Source organism: Nerophis lumbriciformis, linkage group LG10, assembly GCF_033978685.3.
Source record: "Nerophis lumbriciformis linkage group LG10, RoL_Nlum_v2.1, whole genome shotgun sequence".
NCBI classification, from domain to species: Eukaryota; Metazoa; Chordata; class Actinopteri; order Syngnathiformes; family Syngnathidae; genus Nerophis; species Nerophis lumbriciformis.
Window position 1 is genome coordinate 45,029,017 of NC_084557.2, and position 21,675 is coordinate 45,050,691.

General features: G+C 39.8%; 1 protein-coding gene across 2 annotated transcripts in view; it reads right to left on the bottom strand.

Moving 5' to 3' along the window:
• LOC133612285 (voltage-dependent calcium channel subunit alpha-2/delta-1) overlaps positions 1-21,675 on the bottom strand; it is a 412,014-nt gene that overhangs the window by 227,439 nt on the left and 162,900 nt on the right. For both annotated transcript variants that reach the window (XM_061969551.2, XM_061969550.1), the window contains exon 7: positions 1,594-1,725. In XM_061969551.2, coding sequence (XP_061825535.2) covers positions 1,594-1,725 — 132 coding nt within the window. The remainder of the gene's footprint in view (positions 1-1,593; positions 1,726-21,675) is intronic.

The following is a 21,675-nucleotide window of genomic DNA, read 5'->3' on the forward strand; positions in this document are numbered from 1 at the left end:
TGTGGTGGGCTCTCCTATTTCTGGGGCTGAGGTTGCTGAGGTAGTTAAAAAGTTCCTCGGTGGCAAGGGCCCGGGGGTGGATGAGATCCGCCCGGAGTTCCTTAAGGCTCTGGATGCAGTGGGGCTGTCTTGGTTGACAAGACTCTGCAACATTGTTTGGACATCGGGGGCGGGACCTCTGGATTGGCAGACCGGGGTGGTGGTTCCTCTCTTTAAGAAGGGGAAGCGGAGGGTGTGTTCCAACTATCGTGGGATCACACTCCTCAGCCTAAGGTCTATTCAGGTGTACTGGAGAGGAGGTTACGCCGGATAGTCGAACCTCGGATTCAGGAGGAACAGTGCGGTTTTCGTCCTGATCGTGGAACTGTGGACCAGCTCTATACTCTCGCGAGGGTCCTTGAGGGTGCATGGGAGTTTGCCCAACCAGTCTACATGTGCTTTGTGGACTTGGAGAAGGCATTCGACCGTGTCCCTCGGGAAGTCCTGTGGGGAGTGCTCAGAGAGTATGGGGTATCGGACTGTCTGATTGTTGCGGTCCGCTCCCTGTACGATCAGTGTCAGAGCTTGGTCCGCCTTGCCGGCAGTAAGTCGGACACGTTTCCAGTGAGGGTCACTGATTCTGTTCATAACTTGTATGGACAGAATTTCTAGGCGCAGTCAGGGCGTTGAGGGGATCCGGTTTGGTGGCTGCAGGATTAGGTCTCCGCTTTTTGCAGAAGATGTGGTCCTGATGGCTTCATCTGGCCACGATCTTCAGCTCTCACTGGATTGGTTCGCAGCCGAGTGTGACGCGACTGGGATGAGAATCAGCACCTTCAGGTCCGAGTCTATGGTTCTCCTGGAAAAGGGTGGAGTGCCATCTCCGGATTGGGGAGGAGACCCTGCCCCAAGTGGAGGAGTTCAAGTACCTCGGAGTCTTGTTCACGAGTGAGGGAAGAGTGGTTCGTGAGATCGACAGGCGGATCAGTGTGGCATCTTCAGTAATGCGGACGCTGTATCGATCCGTTGTGGTGAAGAAGGAGCTGAGCCGGAAGGCAAAGTTCTCAATTTACCGGTCGATCTATGTTCCCATCCTCACCTATGGTCATGAGCTTTGGGTTATGACCGAAAGGACAAGATCACGGGTACAAGCGGCCGAAATGAGTTTCCTCCGCCGGGTGGCGGGGCTCTCCCTTAGAGATAGGGTGAGAAGCTCTGTCATCCGGAGGGAGCTCAAAGTAAAGCCGCTGCTCCTCCACATCGAGAGGAGCCAGATGAGGTGGTTCGGGCATCTGGTCAGGATGCCACCCGAACGCCTCCCTAGGGATGTGTTTAGGGCACGTCCGACCGGTAGGAGGCCACGGGGAAGACCCAGGACACGTTGGGAAGACTATGTCTCCCGGCTCGCCTGGGAACGCCTCGGGATCCCCCGGGAAGAGCTGGACGAAGTGGCTGGGGAGAGGAAAGTCTGGGCTTCCCTGCTTAGGCTGCTGCCCCCGCGACCCGACCTCGGATAAGCGGAAGAAGATGGATGGATGGATATATATCCATCCTTGCTGAACATGCTAAAAATAGTACCCACCTTTTGATATTTGATATTTCTTTCATGCTCACCTGGATAATAGCGAGCCAGACCGGTCGCGCTGCCAAACACCTGCCAGAGAAGCGTGGGGTCATCCTCTCTGTTTCTTTTGAACACATCCTCCAGCGACTCGGTCCAGTTGAGCTCGTTCAGCACAATGGTAGCTAAAATGTCAGGCAGACAAAGAGAAGCAAAACGCACCGTTGAAAGACTTGCAAGAAAGAAAAAAAAACGTGTTCGCATTGTGATACCTTTGCAAAAATGGACCTGTTCACTTTTACTTTGAAAGACCTGATCACTTCCGTGCGGGCGCGTGTGATTGATGGTGTGTGTGGTGAGAGGCAACAGGCATTATGGATGCAATGACACAGCACTTTGACAGCCACCCAAGACTCGCCATGATGGATGGGGACGCAACACTCGCCGCCCCTAACTGGATCAGCTTCTCACTCCACTCTTCTTTTAGCCCTTGCAATGTTCCTCATTATTCAAACGCTTTTGCTGAAGCTACACTTGACTCTTCATCAGGTCTGATGCACAAGAAGTAATGTAAGAAGTTGAAGACAAATTCTACCTTTACATCCATCCATCCATTTTCTACCGCTTGTCCCTTTTGGGGTCGCAGGGGGTGCTTGAGCCTATCTCAGCCGCATTCGGGCGGAAGGCGGGGTACACCCTGGACAAGTCGCCACCTCATCACAGGGCCAACACACATAGACAAGACAACATTCACACTCACTTTACAGATACGCAAAAACATGCTTAAATTCGATTGGCATTATTTGGTAGTAAAGGGGCTGGGGTTGTCCGAATACCAATATTTTAGTACCGGTACCGGTACCAAAATGTATTTTAGTACTTTTCTGTACTTTTCTAAATAATGGCATTATTGGCTTTATTTTAACAAAAAAAAATTCAACTTGTCTTTTAGTAGTAAGTAAACAAACAAAGGCTCCTAATTAGTCTGCTGACGTATGCAGTAACATATTGTGTCATTTATACACCTATTATTTTGTACACATTATGAGGGACAAGCTGTAAAACATTGATTATTAATCTACTTGTTCATTTACTGTTAATATCTGCTTATTTTCTGTCTTAACATGTTCTATCTACACTTCTGTTCAAATATAATAATCACTTATTCTTCTCTTCTTTGATACTTTACATTAGTTTTGAATGATACCACACATTTAGGTATCGATCCGATACCAAGTAGTTCCAGGATCATACATTGGTCATATTCAAAGTCCTAATGTGCCTAGGGACGTTTTTCCTGAGTTAACAAACATAATATGAATTGTAATCATAGCAGTATCGACTAGATACGCTCCTGTACTTGGTATCATTACAGTGGATGTCAGGTGTAGATCCACCCATGGTGTTTGTTTTACAAACCCCGTTTCCATATGAGTTGGGATATTGTGTTAGATGTAAATATAAACGGAATACAATGATTTGCAAATCATTTTCAACCCATATTCAGTTGAATATGCTACAAAGACAACATATTTGATGTTCAAACTGATAAAGATTTTTTTTTTTGCAAATAATCATTAACTTTAGAATTTGATGCCAGCAACACGTGACAAAGAAGTTGGGAAAGGTGGCAATAAATACTGATAAAGTTGAGGAATGCTCATCAAACACTTATTTGGAACATCCCACAGGTGTGCAGGCTAATTGGGAACAGGTGGGTGTCATGATTGGGTATAAAAACAGCTTCCCAAAAAATGCTCAGTCTTTCACAAGAAAGGATGGGGCGAGGTACACCCCTTTGTCCACAACTGTGTGAGCAAATAGTCAAACAGTTTAAGAACAACGTTTCTCAAAGTGCAATTGCAAGAAATTTAGGGATTTCAACATCTACGGTCCATAATATCATCAAAAGGTTCAGAGAATCTGGAGAAATCACTCCACGTAAGCGGCATGGCCGGAAACCAACATTGAATGACCGTGACCTTCGATCCCTCAGACGGCACTGTATCAAAAACCGACATCAATCTCTAAAGGATATCACCACATGGGCTCAGGAACTCATCAGAAAACCACTGTCACTAAATACAGTTGGTCGCTACATCTGTAAGTGCAAGTTAAAGCTCTACGATGCAAAGCGAAAGCCATTTATCAACAACACCCAGAAACGCCGCCGGCTTCGCTGGGCCCGAGATCATCTAAGATGGACTCATGCAAAGTGGAAAAGTGTTCTGTGGTCTGACGAGTCCACATTTCAAATTGTTTTTGGAAATATTCGACATTGTGTCATCTGGACCAAAGGGGAAGCGAACCATCCAGACTGTTATCGACGCAAAGTTCAAAATCCAGCATCTGTGATGGTATGGGGGTGCATTAGTGCCCAAGACATGGGTATTTTACACATCTGTGAAGGCACCATTAATGCTAAAAGGTACATACAGGTTTTGGAACAACATATGCTGCCATCTAAGCGCCGTCTTTTTCATGGACGCCCCTGCTTATTTCAGCAAGATAATGCCAAGGCACATTCAGCACGTGTTACAACAGCGTGGCTTCGTAAAAAAAAGAGTGCAGGTACTCTCCTGGCCTGCCTGCAGTCCAGACCTGTCTCCCATCGAAAATGTGTGGCGCATTATGAAGCGTAAAATACGACTGAAGCTCTACATAAAAACAAAAATGGGAAAGAATTCCACTTTCAAAGCTTCAACAATTAGTTTCCTCAGTTCCCAATCGTTTATTGAGTGTTGTTAAAAGAAAAGGTGATGTAACACAGTGGTGAACATGCCCTTTCCCAACTACTTTGGCACGTGTTGCAGCCATGAAATTCTAAGTTAATTATTATTTGCAAAAAATAAAAATAAAGTTTATCAGTTTGAACATCAAATATGTTGTCTTTGTAGCATATTCAACTGAATATGGGTTGAAAATGATTTGCAAATCATTGTATTCCGTTTATATTTACATCTAACACAATTTCCCAACTCATATGGAAACGGGGTTTGTAATTGGTTTTTATCTCGTCTGCACTTTGTCTGAATTATTTCTATTATTATTATCAACTCATCTTTGCCTTATTCTATTGTTTATTTCCCTATTTTAATGATGTTGGATCTCTGTTGTTGTTGTTGTTGGGGGCAAGTGTTGTAAATTAGCTTTGGCTACAAACACTATGATGCATACATTGGATAACTGTCTCAGATGTCTATGTTTTTTAATTTGTTCCTATTTCAAATAAACCTCTATAATAATAATAATAATAATAACAATGACATGGTGGGCCAAATTAAATGATGTGATGGACGATCATTAAACGATGTGGCAGACCACTTTGAATGATATGGTGGGCCACATTAATGAGGTGAGGGACTACTTTTAATGACGTAGCGGGGCACATGTGGCCCCTGGGCCTTGAATTTGACACCTGTGGACTACCGCATTGTTCGGACTATAAGTCGCTCCGGAGTATAAGTTTCACCGGACGAAAATGCATAATAAAGAAGGAAAAAAACATATATAAGTCACATTTTTTGGGGAAATGTATTTGATGAAACCCAACACCAAGAATAGACATTTGAAAGGCAATTTAAAATAAATAAAGAATAGTGAACAACAGGCTGAATAAGTGTACGTTATATGAGGCATAAATAACCAACTCGTATGTTAACCTAACATATTATGGTAAGAGTCATTCAAATAATTATAACATATAGAACATGCTATACGTTTACCAAACAATCTGTCACTCCTAATCGCTAAATCCCATGAAATCTTATACGTCTAGTCTCTTACGTGAATGAGATAAATAATATTATTTGATATTTTACGCTAATGTGTTAATAATTTCACACATAAGTCGCTCCTGAGTATGAAACTATGAAAAAAACTGCGACTTATAGTCCGAAAAATACGGTAACAAAGCAACTAAGAAAGCCAACTCCGTCCTAAGCTGCCCACTACCAATGTCTGGTCCGCGTGGATGAGCCAGAATCCGTCCAGGAAGACTGACTCCAGTGTGGTCGAGAGCAAACACGACCATGGCCAAAAGGCTCCCCGGAGACGGATCCAAAAGTCCACCAAAAAGCAGTGCAGTCCTGAAGGGTACCGGACCAAAAGGAAGAAACCAAATGAAAAAAATAGGTTTACCGAACTATCTGTCACTCCTAATCGCTAAATCCCATGAAATCTTATACGTCTAGTCTCTTACGTGAATGAGATAAATAATATTATTTGATATTTTACGCTAATGTGTTAATCATTTCACAGATAAGTCGCTCCTGAGTATAAGTCGAACTATGAAAAAAACTGCGACTTATAGTCCGAAAAATACTTGCCAACCCTCCCGGATTTTCCGGGAGACTCCCGAAATTCAGCGCCTCTCCCGAAAACCTCCCGGGACAAATTTTCTCCCGAAAATCTCCCGAAATTCAGGCGGAGCTGGAGGCCACGCCCCCTCCAGCTCCATGCGGACCTGAGTCCGCTTTCCCACAATATAAAGAACGTCTACAGTAAAGCAGTTCATCTGCCGTAAACAGCAATGTTGTGACACTCTTAAACAGGACAATACAGCCATCTAGTGCATTTGATGAAAGCACTTTTGTGCGTGCCACACAGCAATGCATCATCAGAGAGGGTGTTCAGCATGGTTAGAAAGATAGTGACAGAGAATAGAACAAGGATGGACAATTCAACCCTTAACTCAACAATGAGTAGATGAGTGTTATGTGTGTGTATATGTGTAAATAAATGAACACTGAAATTCAAGTGAACAAGACTCCGAGGTACTTGAACTCCTCCACTTGGGGCAAGATCTCCTCCCCAACCCGGAGATGGCACTCCACCCTTTTCCGGGAGAGAACCATGGACTCGGACTTGGAGGTGCTGATTCCCATCCCAGTCGCTTCACACTCGGCTGCGAACCGATCCAGTGAGAGCTGAAGATCTTGGCCGGAGGAAGCCATCAGGACCACATCATCTGCAAATAGCAGTGACCTAATCCTGCAGCCACCAAACCAGATCCCCTCAACGCCCTGACTGCGCCTAGAAATTCTGTCCATAAAGGTTATGAACAGAATCGGTGACAAAGGGCACGAGTGAGGGAAGAGTGGATGGTGAGATCGACAGGCGGATCGGTGCGGCGTCTTCAGTAATGCGGACGCTGTATCGATCCGTTGTGGTGAAGAAGGAGCTGAGCCGGAAGGCAAAGCTCTCAATTTACCGGTCGATCTACGTTCCCATCCTCACCTATGGTCATGAGCTTTGGGTCATGACCGAAAGGACAAGATCACGGGTACAAGCGGCCGAAATGAATTTCCTCCGCCGAGTGGCGGGGCTCTCCCTTAGAGATAGGGTGAGAAGCTCTGTCATCCGGGAGGAGCTCAAAGTAAAGCCGCTGCTCCTCCACATCGAGAGGAGCCAGATGAGGTGGTTCGGGCATCTGGTCAGGATGCCACCCGAACGCCTCCCTAGGAAGGTGTTTCGGGCACGTCCGACCGGTAGGAGGCCACGGGGAAGACCCAGGACACGCTGGGAAGACTATCTCTCCCGGCTGGCCTGGGAACGCCTCGGGATCCCCCGGGAGGAGCTGGACGAAGTGGCTGGGGAGAGGGAAGTCTGGGCTTCTCTGCTTAAGCTGCTGCCCCCGCGACCCGACCTCGGATAAGCGGAAGAAGATGGATGGATGGATGGATGAAATTCAAGTATTTCTATATATATATAGCTAGAATTCACTGAAAGTCAATTATTTCTTATATATATATATATATATATATATATATATATATATATATATATATATATATATATATATATATATATATCCATCCATCCATCCATTTTCTACCGCTTATTCCCTTCGGGGTCGCGGGGATGTATATATATATATATATATATATATATATATATATATATATATATATATATATATATATATATATATATATATATATATATATATATATGAAATACTGGACTTGGTGAATTCTAGCTGTAAATATACTCCTCCCCTCTTAACCACACCCCCAACCACGCCCCCGCCCCAACCACGCCCCCCGCACCCACCCCCCACCTCCCGAAATTGGAGGTCTCAAGGTTGGCAAGTATGGGTATACGTTTAATAATAGCTTACGTCAGTAGCTAAACGTTGCCAACATTAGGGCAGGATATAATGCTTACAACACTTTCCAAAGTAAGTGCGTACTAAAGGCTGAAACTTCAGCCTCACAGCCTTCTATTGCTGGGAAGCGTCTGGGCTTGTTCATCCATCTGTAGATGTTCCACTCACTCCTGCTTCGTCCCTCATTGGACAAAACCGATGTGTGTCATCTAAGTCTAGCAGCCGTCACATGTGCACGGTCATTTCACAAAACTTTACCAGTAGAATCTCATTTTGCCCCAGCAGAGAAGAGGCTATTCCTGGAACTTTTATAGGGTAGAGATCAAATTGGGGTAGGTTGAAACCTCAACAGCGTATGGAGGTCGTCTTTTTTCCTCAGCCATACAAAAATACATGATCTGCCTGAGGTGGTGTTCTGTGTGACATGCAGAGGTGGGTAGAGTAGCCAGAAATTGTACTCAAGTAAGAGTACTGTTACTTTAGAGATGTATTACTTGAGTAAAAGTAAAAAGTATGTTGTGAAAAAACTACTCAAGTACTGAGTAACTGATGAGTAATGTTGCGGGAATTCAAGTTGCTGGCCGCTCCCAAGCTCTTTGTGACACGTACAGCTGAGTAGAAGAACCACCAGAGACAGAATAGGTATTTTGTCATTTTATCTCCAAAGCTTTGGAAACAGAATGAGACCAGTCCAGCATAGAACATTCAATCGCGCAGCTAAGATGGTCTGATCTAAAATATGGAAACCTTCTCTTCTATAAAGTCTCTCTCCCTCCCACCCTCGTTGTCTTGTCTCTCTTTCCAGCCCAAACACATGCCCATTGTCCTCCTCAGCTGGGCACAGGAACAGATAAGGAAAAGGAGTATCTGTCGTCCTTACATTCCAAAGTCAAGGTTAGCACACAGTATTTGCAGACAACCAAAAGACCACAATTGGAAGAAGAACACTAGCTGTTTTGTAATATGATTATGAAAATAAAGAAGTAACACTTAAATACGGATATATGTAAATATCTGCCTCCGACAGTAACCTGTTCGTTTAATGATGACGGCAACAAATAATGCACAAAAACATAAAAATAGCAATGAGCAAATTCAGAGTCAGGAATATCTCTTAAGCAACTAAAACAATAATATATATTAAATAATAATAGATTAACATAAAAAAAATTCAGGCAAATTGAGCCACAATAATTTAACAGCACCATAGGCTCAGTAGGCAGAGATTACAAAGGAAAATAACAAGTTAGCCTTTACGCAAACCATAAACTGATAGGTGTGGGCTGCACCTGGGAACACACTGTGCACTTCTGATTGCTGTTTCTATGCATGCGTGTGTGTGTGTGTGTGTGTGTGTGTGTGTGTGTGTGTGTGTGTGTGTGTGTGTGTGTGTGTGTGTGTGTCTTTGTCTGTCTATCTATGAGGTTGCAGTGCGTTAATAAATGTCCCCACACGATGTACATTTGTCAGTGATTCATAGCAAGGGTATCTAACATCAGCCTACGGTGACAGCCAAAATATCTACTAACGTTACTTACCGCGATGTGCTTCCTCAAATTTGACGTTGAGTTCATGTAAGCATTAGTCTTTTACAAGCTTCTCATCTTATTCTACATAATAAGATGGACGGTGTCCAACTTTGAATAATCAAAAAATGGTAAAAACTTCCAAACTTCCCGAGCTTAACTTCCCGTGGTAAATTTCCGGAAATTTACCGGAAACTTTCCACCCCTTTGCAACTCTACTCTCCATTAAATGTAGCTAAGCTACAGGGGAAGCTATCCCCAGAGAATTGTAGCAAGCTACACTACAAGCTAAATGGAAAAAGTAGCTTAATACATCAAAGCTACATACATACATACATATATACCGTATTTTTCGGACTATAAGTCGCAGTTTTTTTCATAGTTTGGCCGGGCTCCAGTGCGATTTATATGTTTTTTTTCCTTCTTTATTATGCATTTTCGGCAGGTGCGACTTATACTCCGAAAAATACGGTATATATACAGTCGTGTTGTGGTCAAACAGCTCCATTTTTGTTTCATCTGACATCACATGGACAAAGATAAGACCTTCTGGAGGAAAGTTCTGTGGTCAGATGAAACAAAAATTGAGCTGTTTGGCCACAATACCCAGCAATATGTTTGGAGGAGAAAAGGCGAGGCCTTTAATCCCAGGAACACTATTCCTACCGTCAAGCATGGTGGTGGTAGTATTATGTTCTGGGCCTGTTTTGCTGCCAATGGAACTGGCGCTTTACAGAGAGTAAATGGGACAATGAAAAAGGAGGATTACCTCCAAATTTTTCAGGACAACCTAAGGTTGGGTCTTGGGCGGAGTTGGGTGTTCCAACAGGACAATGACCCCAAACCCACGTCAAAAGTGGTAAAGGAATGGCTAAATCAGGCTAGAATGAAGGTTTTAGAATGGCCTTCCCAAAGTCCTGACTTAAACATGTGGACAATGCTGAAGAAACAAGTCCAGGTCAGAAAACCAACAAATTTAGCTGAACTGCACCAATTTTGTCAAGAGGAGTGGTCAAAAATTCAAGCAGAAGCTTGTGGATGGCTACCAAAAGCGCCTTATTGCAGTGAAACTTGCCAAGGGACATGTAAGCAAATATTAACATTGCTGTATGTATACTTTTGACCCAGCACATTTGCTCACATTTTCAGTATTCATGGCATGAATTTAACGTAATTTATATCTATTAGCCCACAAATAACTGACAATGTACAAATGGACCCAATAGCATACAGTACATGTAGGGGTCTGTTAGAATAATTACGTGTCAGTTATCACACAACTCTTATGCTTAAAGGCCGTTGCTATAGTTATTATCAATTGTGCTGAAGTTGTACTTTTCTATCCGTGCAAAGGGACAACTGGCAATCCAAGATCGCGAGTCGTCTCGTATCAGTGTTTGTGTCGAGAACATCGAGTACCGTGACGCAGACAAAGCAGAGACAGGGCGATATCACGAGTGTCAGCACATTTCCATTTCTGAATAATCATATATTGTGTCCAACTGGGGCTGCTGAAAGTACCCCCTTTCCTTCAGAAGCAGCCTCAGTGATGTAACCAGGGACCTCCCAAAATAAATAGAGGAGCACGTGGGTCTGGACCTTAGAGCGTAGGTTGGAACTGTAACTAAGTGTACAGCCCAATACGTCTCTCCTCATTGAGCCAAATTGAACTCTGTCTTTGCATGATTCCTTGCTTCTTGTCTGTTCTATAGATGTCATCAGTGTTTGAACCTGACAGGGTCCCACACTGTATGTATTTATTTTCGTTTGCATTTTCTTTGGCCCATCCCTCTAATTGTATTTATTTTCTCTACCTACAGTATAAAAAAAAAAAAATCAGCATCTATCTACAATCCCCGTTTCCATATGAGTTGGGAAATTGTGTTAGATGTAAATATAAACGGAATACAATGATTTGCAAATCATTTTCAACCCATATTCAGTTGAATATGCTACAAAGACAAGATATTTGATGTTCAAACTCATAAACTTTTTTTTTTGTTGCAAATAATCATTAACTTTAGAATTTGATGACAGCAACACGTGACAAAGAAGTTGGGAAAGGTGGCAATAAATACTGATAAAGTTGAGGAATGCTCATCAAACACTTATTTGGAACATCCCACAGGTGTGCAGGCTAATTGGGAACAGGTGGGTGCCATGATTGGGTATAAAAGTAGATTCCATGAAATGCTCAGTCATTCACAAACAAGGATGGGGCGAGGGTCACCACTTTGTCAACAAATGGGTGAGCAAATTGTTGAACAGTTTAAGAAAAACCTTTCTCAACCAGCTATTGCGAGGAATTTAGGGATTTCACCATCTACGGTCCGTAATATCATCAAAGGGTTCAGAGAATCTGGAGAGATCACTGCACGTAAGCAGCTAAGCCCGTGACCTTCGATCCCTCAGGCTGTACTGCATCAACAAGCGACATCAGTGTGTAAAGGATATCACCACATGGGCTCAGGAACACTTCAGAAACCCACTGTCAGTAACTACAGTTGGTCGCTACATCTGTAAGTGCAAGTTAAAACTCTCCTATGCAAGGCGAAAACCGTTTATCAACAACACCCAGAAACGCCGTCGGCTTCGCTGGGCCTGAGCTCATCTAAGATGGACTGATACAAAGTGGAAAAGTGTTCTGTGGTCTGACGAGTCCACATTTCAAATTGTTTTTGGAAACTGTGGACGTCGTGTCCTCCGGACCAAAGAGGAAAAGAACCATCCGTATTGTTATAGGCGCAAAGTGTAAAAGCCAGCATGTGTGATGGTATGGGGGTGTATTAGTGCCCAATACATGGGTAACTTACACATCTGTGAAGGCGCCATTAATGCTGAAAGGTACATACAGGTTTTGGAGCAACATATGTTGCCATCCAAGCAACGTTACCATGGACGCCCCTGCTTATTTCAGCAGGACAATGCCAAGCCACGTGTTACATCAACGTGGCTTCATAGTAAAAGAGTGTGAGTACTAGACTGGCCTGCCTGTAGTCCAGACAGTGTGGCGCATTATGAAGCCTAAAATACCACAACGGAGACCCCCAGACTGTTGAACAACTTAAGCTGTACATCAAGCAAGAATGGGAAATAATTCCACCTGAGAAGCTTAAAAAATGTGTCTCCTCAGTTCCCAAACGTTTACTGAGTGTTGTTAAAAGGAAATGCCACGTAACACAGTGGTGAACATGCCCTTTCCTAACTACTTTGGCACGTGTTGCAGCCATGAAATTCTAAGTAAATTATTATTCATCAGTTTGAACATCAAATATGTTGTCTTTGTAGCGTATTCAACTGAATATGGGTTGAAAAGGATTTGCAAATCATCGTATTCCGTTTATATTTACATCTAACACAATTTCCCAACTCATATGGAAACGGGGTTTGTATAAACTGCAGACACCAATAGTAGTAGTTCGTATAGTTTCATCTCAAGCAGATCACTTTTAGTCTTGGATGGATTCCAGCAACCCTGGAATACCATTTCTTGAAAGCAATACCCAACATATTTGAGAGTGTGAGGAACTGTGGCAGCCAGCCCAGAATATAACCAGGATATGTCACAGAACCCACCAAAAAAAAAAAAAAAGGTAATAACAAAGCCACGCGGGGTTCAAAGGGAAGCAAACAAACAAAAGCAAACAAACAAAAAGTCTGACAAGACGTAGCTGCCTCCACCTCTCAGCTGCTTTCCCTTCTAAGGTTGAGGTCTGTAGAAAAGGTGAGTTGGTAACCTCGGGGCCAGACGGGTCAGGTTTTGTATTTCTACCGTCTCTTTTCTGTGAATGCTGACACATCACATCTCACATTGTGCTCCTGTGTGTCCTCCTTTTGTGTTCTTCATGTCCCCTTATTTTTTTTCATTTGGTTTCTGCCTTTTGATCCGGTACCCTTCAGGACTGCAATGGTGATTTTTGGTGGACTTTTGGCCATGGTCGTGGTTGCTCTCGACCACACTGGAGTCGGTCTTCTTCTGGCTCATCCACGCGGACCAGACATTGGGAGTGGGCAGCTTAGGACAGAGTTGGCTCTCTTAGTTGTTTTGTTAAAGTTAAAGTAGCAATGATTGTCACACACACACTAGGTGTGGCGAAATTATTATCTGCATTTGACCCTACACCCTTGATCACCCCCTGGGAGGTGAGGGGAGCAGTGAGCAGCAGCGGTGGCCACGCCCAGGAATCCTTTTAGGTGATTTAACCCCCAATTCCAACCCTTGATGCAGAGTGCCAAGCAGGGAGGTAATGGGTCCCATTTTTTATAGTCTTTGGTATGACTCGGCTGGGGTTTGAACTCACAACCTACTGATCTCAAAGCGGACACTCTAACCACTAGGCCACTGAGTAGGTTAAGTCTGTTCCTGTCTCTGGTAGGATTGTCCCGATACCAATATTTTGGTACTGGTACCAAAATGTATTTTGATACTGTTCTAAATAAAGGGGACCACAAAAAATGGCTTTATTTTAACAAAAAATCTTATTTTATATGAATGAAACATATGTTTATTATTGCAATTTAGTCCTTAAATAAAATAGTGAAGATACTAGATAACTTCTCTTTTAGTAGTAAGTAAACAAACAAAGACTCCTAATTAGTCTATGCAGTAACATATTGTGTCATTTATACACCTATTATTTTGTCCACATTATGAGGGACAAACTGTAAAAATTGATTATTAATCTACTTATTCATTTACTGTTAATATCTGCTTATTTTCTCTTTTAACATGTTCTATCTACATTTCTGTTAAAATGTAATAATCACTTATTCTTTTATTGTTTGATACTTGACATGAGTTTTGGATGATACCACAAATTTAGGTATCGATCCGATACCAAGTAGTTACAGGATCATACATTGGTCTTATTCAAAGTCCTCATGTGTTTACTGACTTTATAAACATAACATGAATTTTTTTAAAAAAGGAAAAAATATTTTGTGATGATAACAAATATCGATGTAATCATGGTAGTATCGACTAGATACGCTATTGTATTTGGTATCATTACAGTGGACGTCAGGTGTAGATCCACCCATGGCATTTGTTTACATTCAGGGGTGCTAGCTTGCTGTTAGAAATGAGCTATTGTATCCTCCTATGGTGTGTAGTGAAGCATGTTTAGCTATTCCTCGTCCTCCAGTGATAATGGTACTTGTAAGAAACGTACTTTATTTGTCGCCATGGAGGCCAGGATTAGTGATTTAGAAGTAGCTAAAACCATACTTGCCAACCTTGAGACCTTCGATTTCGGGAGGTGGGGGGGTCGGCGTGGTTGGGGGCGTGGCTAAAAGGGGAGGAGTATATTTACAGCTAGAATTCACCAAGTCAAGTATTTCACATATATATATATATATATATATATATATATATATATATATATATATATATATATATATATATATATATATATATATATATATATAAGAAATACTTGACGTTCAGTGAATTCTAGCTATATATATATATATATATATATATATATATATATATATATCCCCCCGCGACCCCAAAGGGAATAAGCGGTAGAAAATGGATGGATGGATGGATGGATATATATATATATATATATATATATATATATATATATATATATATATATATATATATATATATATAAAATAAATACTTGAATTTCAGTGTTCATTTATTTACACATAGACACACACACATAACACTCATCTACTCATTGTTGAGTTAAGGGTTGAATTGTCCATCCTTGTTCTATTCTCTGTCACTATTTTTCGAACCATGCTGAACGCCCTCTCTGATGATGCATTGATGTGTGGCACGCACAAAAGTGCTTTCATCAAATGCACTAGATGGCAGTATTGTCCTGTTTAAGAGTGTCACAACATTGCTGTTTACAGCAGACGAACTGCTTTACGGTATACAAAAAAGTGACTGCTGTTGTTGTGTGTTGTTGCCACGCTGGGAGGACGTTAATGAAACTGCCTAACAATAAACCCACATAAGAAACCAAGAACTCGCCCTCCATCATTCTATAGTTATAGCGTGATTGGGCAGGTACGCTTTTTTATATTGTGGAGGACCTGAGTCTGCCTGAATTTCGGGAGATTTTCGGGAGAAAATTTGTCCCGGGAGGTTTTCGGGAGAGGCGTTGAATTTCGGGAGTCTCCCGGAAAATCCGGGAGGGTTGGCAAGTATGGCTAAAACACTGCCGACTGTGGATGGATGTTAGCCGCTAGCTGTGTTTATCTTTACTTTTTACACCAAAATGCATCCGTTCTCCCTTTTCTGTCTACACACTGTGTCTGCTTGTAAGTACTCTGTGTGTGTGCGCTGCCGAACATGCTCCTCTGCTTGTAAAAGCAGCAATGCCGTCATGCTGGGGGGGAAACCGGTACTTTTTAGAGGCTGTATAGTACCGAATATGATTGATTACTATCACAGTATTTGTTTTGTTATTTGATTTCATGTGTTTTACCTTTTTATTTTGTGGACTTTTTGAATCCACATCCAGTAATTGCCCCCATTGTGGGATAAATAAAGTTGATCCTTTTCCATCCTGTCCTAAATCAGCTTCCTGACGCCGTAACCTTCCGCCACTTTGCATTTCTGCACGCTGACATTCAAACAAATTAATTGTGGACCTTGCAAAGTGCAAATATCACCGCATGATGATTAAGCGATGATACACGGGCGTGTTTGCAGAGTGAATCCTGCTCCGCGTGACCCCGTTATTCCAACAAACTAATAACAGATGAATCAACTCTCGAGTGGGGAGAAATAAAAGAAATAACTCAACACTCGCACCGAAGCCAGTGAGCCATTAAACGTTCAAACAGCTGAGATATTCTTTAGAACTAAGACATGGCCACCATATATATGATAAATAAGCTCTAGGAATCTCAATATGCTGTTTGATATCACATTTACAATCTCAGTTGTACAGAAAAGTCTTGCAAAATATTGTTATTCAATCATGTTTTCTCAAATTAACCTGCAAATATTATTCTAAATAAACTTCAGTTCAGTACAAATTTGTGTGCAAATAAATGACATGCATTCAAGTAAAACATTTAAAAACGTTCCTGGATGTCATTCTGACAAAATTGCATTTGTGCACAAACATTGGGGTCTTTTTTTCAGAAATACGTTATCATGCAAGCAATGAATCACCTGTGATTAATCATGACTATTCCAAATTCCAAAATATAATTAATCGGATAAAAAATGTTACATTTGACAGATGTATGTATTTATGTATATAAATATTATTGTGATGTGTCGTTTTTATTTCTTGTGGCTTTTGCAATGGTGCTGTAACTCAAAGCTGTTGTGTTGTCTTCAATGACTTTGTCCTGTCGTGACCTTTCTCAGCCACCGTAGATGTCCGTCATTTTTGTTTTGATGACGTAACAGACGGGAAAAATAGACTTAATGTCTAACGTCCTTATTTTTAAAAGTGTTAAAGTTTATATACATTCTGCCATTATACATGTGTATATATATATATATACTGTATATGTATAGATATTTATACATATATATATATATATATATATATATATATATATATATATATATATATATATATATATATATATATATATATATATATATATATTATTTGGTTGCATAAATATATTTTTCTTATATGTAAGTATAATGTATGTACCGTATATATATATATATATATATATATATATATATATTATTTGGTTGCATAAATATGTTTTTCTTATATGTAAGTATAATGTATGCATATATATATATATATATATATATATATATATATATATCTATATCTATCTATCTATATATATATATATATATATATATATGTATATTTTTTTATATCTATACATCTATATATATATATACATATATATATATATATATATATATATATATATATATATATATATATATATATGTATATTTTTTTATACATATATATATACATATACATATATATATATATATATATATATATATATATATATATATATATATATATATATATATATATATATATATATATATATACGTTAGGACAGAAAAAACACAGAGGCTATATCATCCCTACAAGCCTGTTTTGCAGGGAAACAGCAGTTCCCTACTGAGTGGCCTAGTGGTTAGAGTGTCCGCCCTGAGATGGGTAGGTTGTGAGTTCAAACCCCGGCCGAGTCATACCAAAGACTATAATGGACTGGCACCTCGGTATATCTCGGACCTCATCCAAATTTACACTCCTACGCGCGCTCTGAGGTCCGAGAGCCAGCTCCAGCTCGTGGTGCCCAAGACCAGACTTAAATCCAGGGGAGACAGGGCCTTCTCTGTGGTCGGCCCTAAGCTCTGGAACACTCTGCGCCACCGTGTTCAAACTGCTCCCACAGTGGAGTGTTTTAAGTCTCGTCTTAAGACCCACTTTTGTTCTTTGGCTTTTAACACTAAGTGAGTTGTGTGGTCCTCTGTTGTCCTCTGTGTTTTTTTTTTTATAAATTTTGATTTCTATTTATTGTTTGAATTGGTTTTTCCCTTTAAAATTGTTTTTAATCATATTTATTTTCATATTGGTTCTATATTTATTTAGTTTTAGTTTTTATTCAGTCATTGGTGGAGCTAAGGACAATATTTGATTATTGTTTTTAATATTGTTTTTAACATTATTTTTAATTTTGTTGTGCAGCTCTTTGGAAACATTTTTGTTGTTTAAATGTGCTATATAAATAAAGCGGATTGGATCAATTGGAGGCATTACCTCCCTGCTTGGCACTCAGCATCAAGGGTTGGAATTGGGGGTTAAATCACCAAAAATTATTCACGGGCGCGGCCACCGCTGCTGCTCACTGCTCTCCTCACCTCCCAGGGAGTGATCAAGGGTGATGGGTCAAATGCAGAGAATAATTTTGCGAAACAGGCTTGTAGGGATGACATAGCCTCTGTGTTTTTTCTGACCTAACGTATATTCCGCTCTACCCCAGTATTGAGTACTGTATAACGGATAAACCACAGAAACCTTCACTATATATATATATATATATATATATATATATATGTATATATATATATATATATATCACATATCATAATTAATCACGGGTTATTATTAGCTTGCATGAATTAAATTATCTTTAAAAATACCCTCATATTTGGACACAAATGCAATGATGTAGTCAGAATGTCACACATCAACATTTTCTAAATATTTTACTGAATTGCAAGTCATTGATTTGCTCAAAGCTTGGTTACAGTAAATATAGTAAGCATATAAGTGCACAGTTTTGTCTTATATATAAATATTTCTTCCTGAACTTAATAAAAAATAAACATATTTCTTTAACAGGGGTCTGTCCTGCTTAACTTAAACCAGAATAAATTCAGTGTGCAGGTTTATTATGATAGAGCAGATCTCCAACTTGCATCACTATGAAAACTACTGAGACAAAGATGACATATTTGTTCCACTAATATGACAACATTTATTTTTACTTTTATTTAGGAACACTTCGGCCACTTATTCAACAAAAATACTGGACAAAGTGCGTCCATTGACAGCTCAATACAGAAGGCGTACTTTTGTTTGTAAATCAGGGAGGATATCTTTGTCCAGGCACGTTTGGCAACCCTATTTAGCAGGTTCTGTTTTGACCTGCACATTGCACAGGAAGTGATGACGTCACACGCCGGTGAGAGTTACAGCGATGGGCACTTTCGCTTCAAAATAAACCTCGGTGGAACTTTAGATACAACTGAGGTAATTAGTGAGTATTTCAGCGACTAACATGTGCATATTGAGTCCAAAAACAGCATCTTAAATCGAAACATGAACGTGAGAATGGCGCCGCTAGCATCAATGCTACTTTAAAATGGGGTTGCCAAACGTGCCTTGACAAAGAAATCGTCCCGTATTTAGAAACGAAGTACGAGTATTGAGCTGTCAAGGGACGCACTTTGTCCAGCATTTTTTTTTTTTTTTTTAATAAAATAAGTGGCCAACAGAGCCGATTATTTTGTTTTCTTGTTCCCGGGTTGGTGCTCCTTGTGAAAGCAGAATATAAATAATGACGTCACACGCCAGTTTTGACTTGGCAGTTTCGCCACAGTCGCCAGGAGCGAGCAGGAATCTTGTCACTAGTGCAGCAGATGACTCAAGTAAGTGTATAAAAGTTCAAATGCAATAAGCACAATATTTATGTGAGCGTGTTTGGGTCCGAGGTCCAGCACACCTGGTCATTCAATGACGATATCACACATCCAGTTTGCAGCTTCGCTAGGAGAAGAGAGGTATGTGGCTTCAAACTATTAATGGCGTGTCATTTACTCCACTTTAATTAGGCTGACCATACGTCCTCTTTTCCCCGGACATGTCCTCTTTTGCGGGGCTGTTCGGGATTTCCGGGCGGAGTTTCTTAAATGCCTCAAATGCCCGGCATTTTGAGTTAGGGTTGCATGTAATTTCAATGCACGTTCAGGGTTAAGAAGGGGTTAAAAACAAAACAAAAGTGTGCCCCGGAGGCCATTTGCGGCCCACAGCTAATGTTTTAAAGGCCCACGGCACATTCTAAAAATACTATTAAAATAAACCAAAACATAACAAAAGTGAAATAAAAAAAGCTTAAAGGTTAAATGTAATTTAGAAAAAGTTGCAATGTTGACTAATAAAACACAGCTGTTTTTTTCTTCTTTCAAACTGTCATTGCTCAAAACATAATATTGAATCAAAATCAATGTTATTATGTATTATTGACCTATCCAAGGTTCCCATTACTTCACATCAAATATTCCACTTTGGAAAATATTTTCGGTGGAAGATTTTGCATATTTTGTGTGTTTGTCATTAAAAACATAGTTTTGTTTGACAAAAAAGGGCGGAAAACAAACAAACAAAAACATTTTCTATTTTTATTTTTTATTTATTTTATTTTTTTCTCAGTGTACATGAATGAAGGTGTGTGTTGCTGGACCCGACTTGGACATTATCTGGACTGGACCTGGTTTAAAAAAAAAAACCTTTAAACGAAGCTAATTTCATTTACAACCAGGTCTGGTGAAGATAAGGTCCTTTCTTTCCTTTTTTTTTTTTTTTAATTATTATTATTTTTTTATAGATAAGATAAATAAATATTTTCTTGGATAAAAAGGAAAGTAAGACAATTTAAAAATAATTACATAAGGGAGAAAAAAGAAGAAAAAAAAAGTAATTAAATAAAAATTAGTTAGTGGACCAGCAGCACAAACAATCAAGTTCACAAAATCACTTGCAGAAGTGTTGTCCATGTTGTGGGAACCAGAATATTGATAGCAGAAAGAAACAACCCCTATTGTGTGGGTGGGTGTGTATGAGTGTGAATGGGGGAGGGAGGGTTTTATTTTTGGGTGGATGCACTAGTTGAAAGTGTATCGTGTGTTTTTTTCTATGTTGATTTAATAATAAAAAAATAAAAAAATAAAACATTTTGAAATGAGGAATATATCTGAAATTGATGTAGACTCTTTGGATTTAAGCGTTAAATATAAAATGTATGTATGCCCTGGCACACTATTATCATCATTTCATGACCCAAGCAAAACACTTTTTACACTTTTATACTGAAATAAATACACCTACAACTAATTCAATAAAAACATAGAAAAAACTACCAGCAGCGGTAAAGTTTAGATCCATGAAGGAAAGAAGAAAATGAATGAAAGTTTATAACTGAATACATTTACATATGTATACACATTTGATTTTTTTTTTTTTTTTTTTTTTTTTAATGAATTAAGTAGCATGTATTACAACCTTTTTCCAAAACACAATATAGAATGTGAGATACAACAGGATAATGCATACCTGTATAATTTTTTTTCGAAACGCTTACAAAAAAGTGACCCCCATTTTGAAAATTCCTAGGAAAAAATGCTTCATTTAAATAAATATATTATTTATAAAGCAAGTTAGAGTATCATTGGCAAATTTTCACCTAGTCCCGGCCTTGGCGTGTATATGTGTCCTTTTTGGCATTTCACAATATGGTCAGCCTAACTTTAATGAGCAATGAGCGTGTGTGATGCTTTTATTTAATGACAAATTACACAACATAGGATAAAGACAATCATCTCACCGAGAGGAGATCTCCTTCATGAACAATTGAAATGTTGCCAAGTCAGATTAGTGGAACAAATATGTCACCTGTCATATTGTCACAGTAGTTTTCATAAAGATGGAAGTTGGAGACCTGCTCTATCATAATGAACCTGCACACTGAATTTATTCTGTTTTAAGTTAAGCAGGGAATACTCCTGTTAAATAAATGTTTATTTTTATTAAGTTAAACAGGAAAGATTTATATTGAAGACAAAAATGGGCACTTAATTCTTACTATATTTACTGTGACCAAGCTGTGAATAAACCAATGGCTTGCAGTTCAGTAAAACATTTAGGAAGCGTTGACTAGCGTCTGACTACAAAATTATACTATATATATATATATATATATATATATATATATCAGTGACGTGCAGTCACTAGGGGCCTCACCTGCCATCA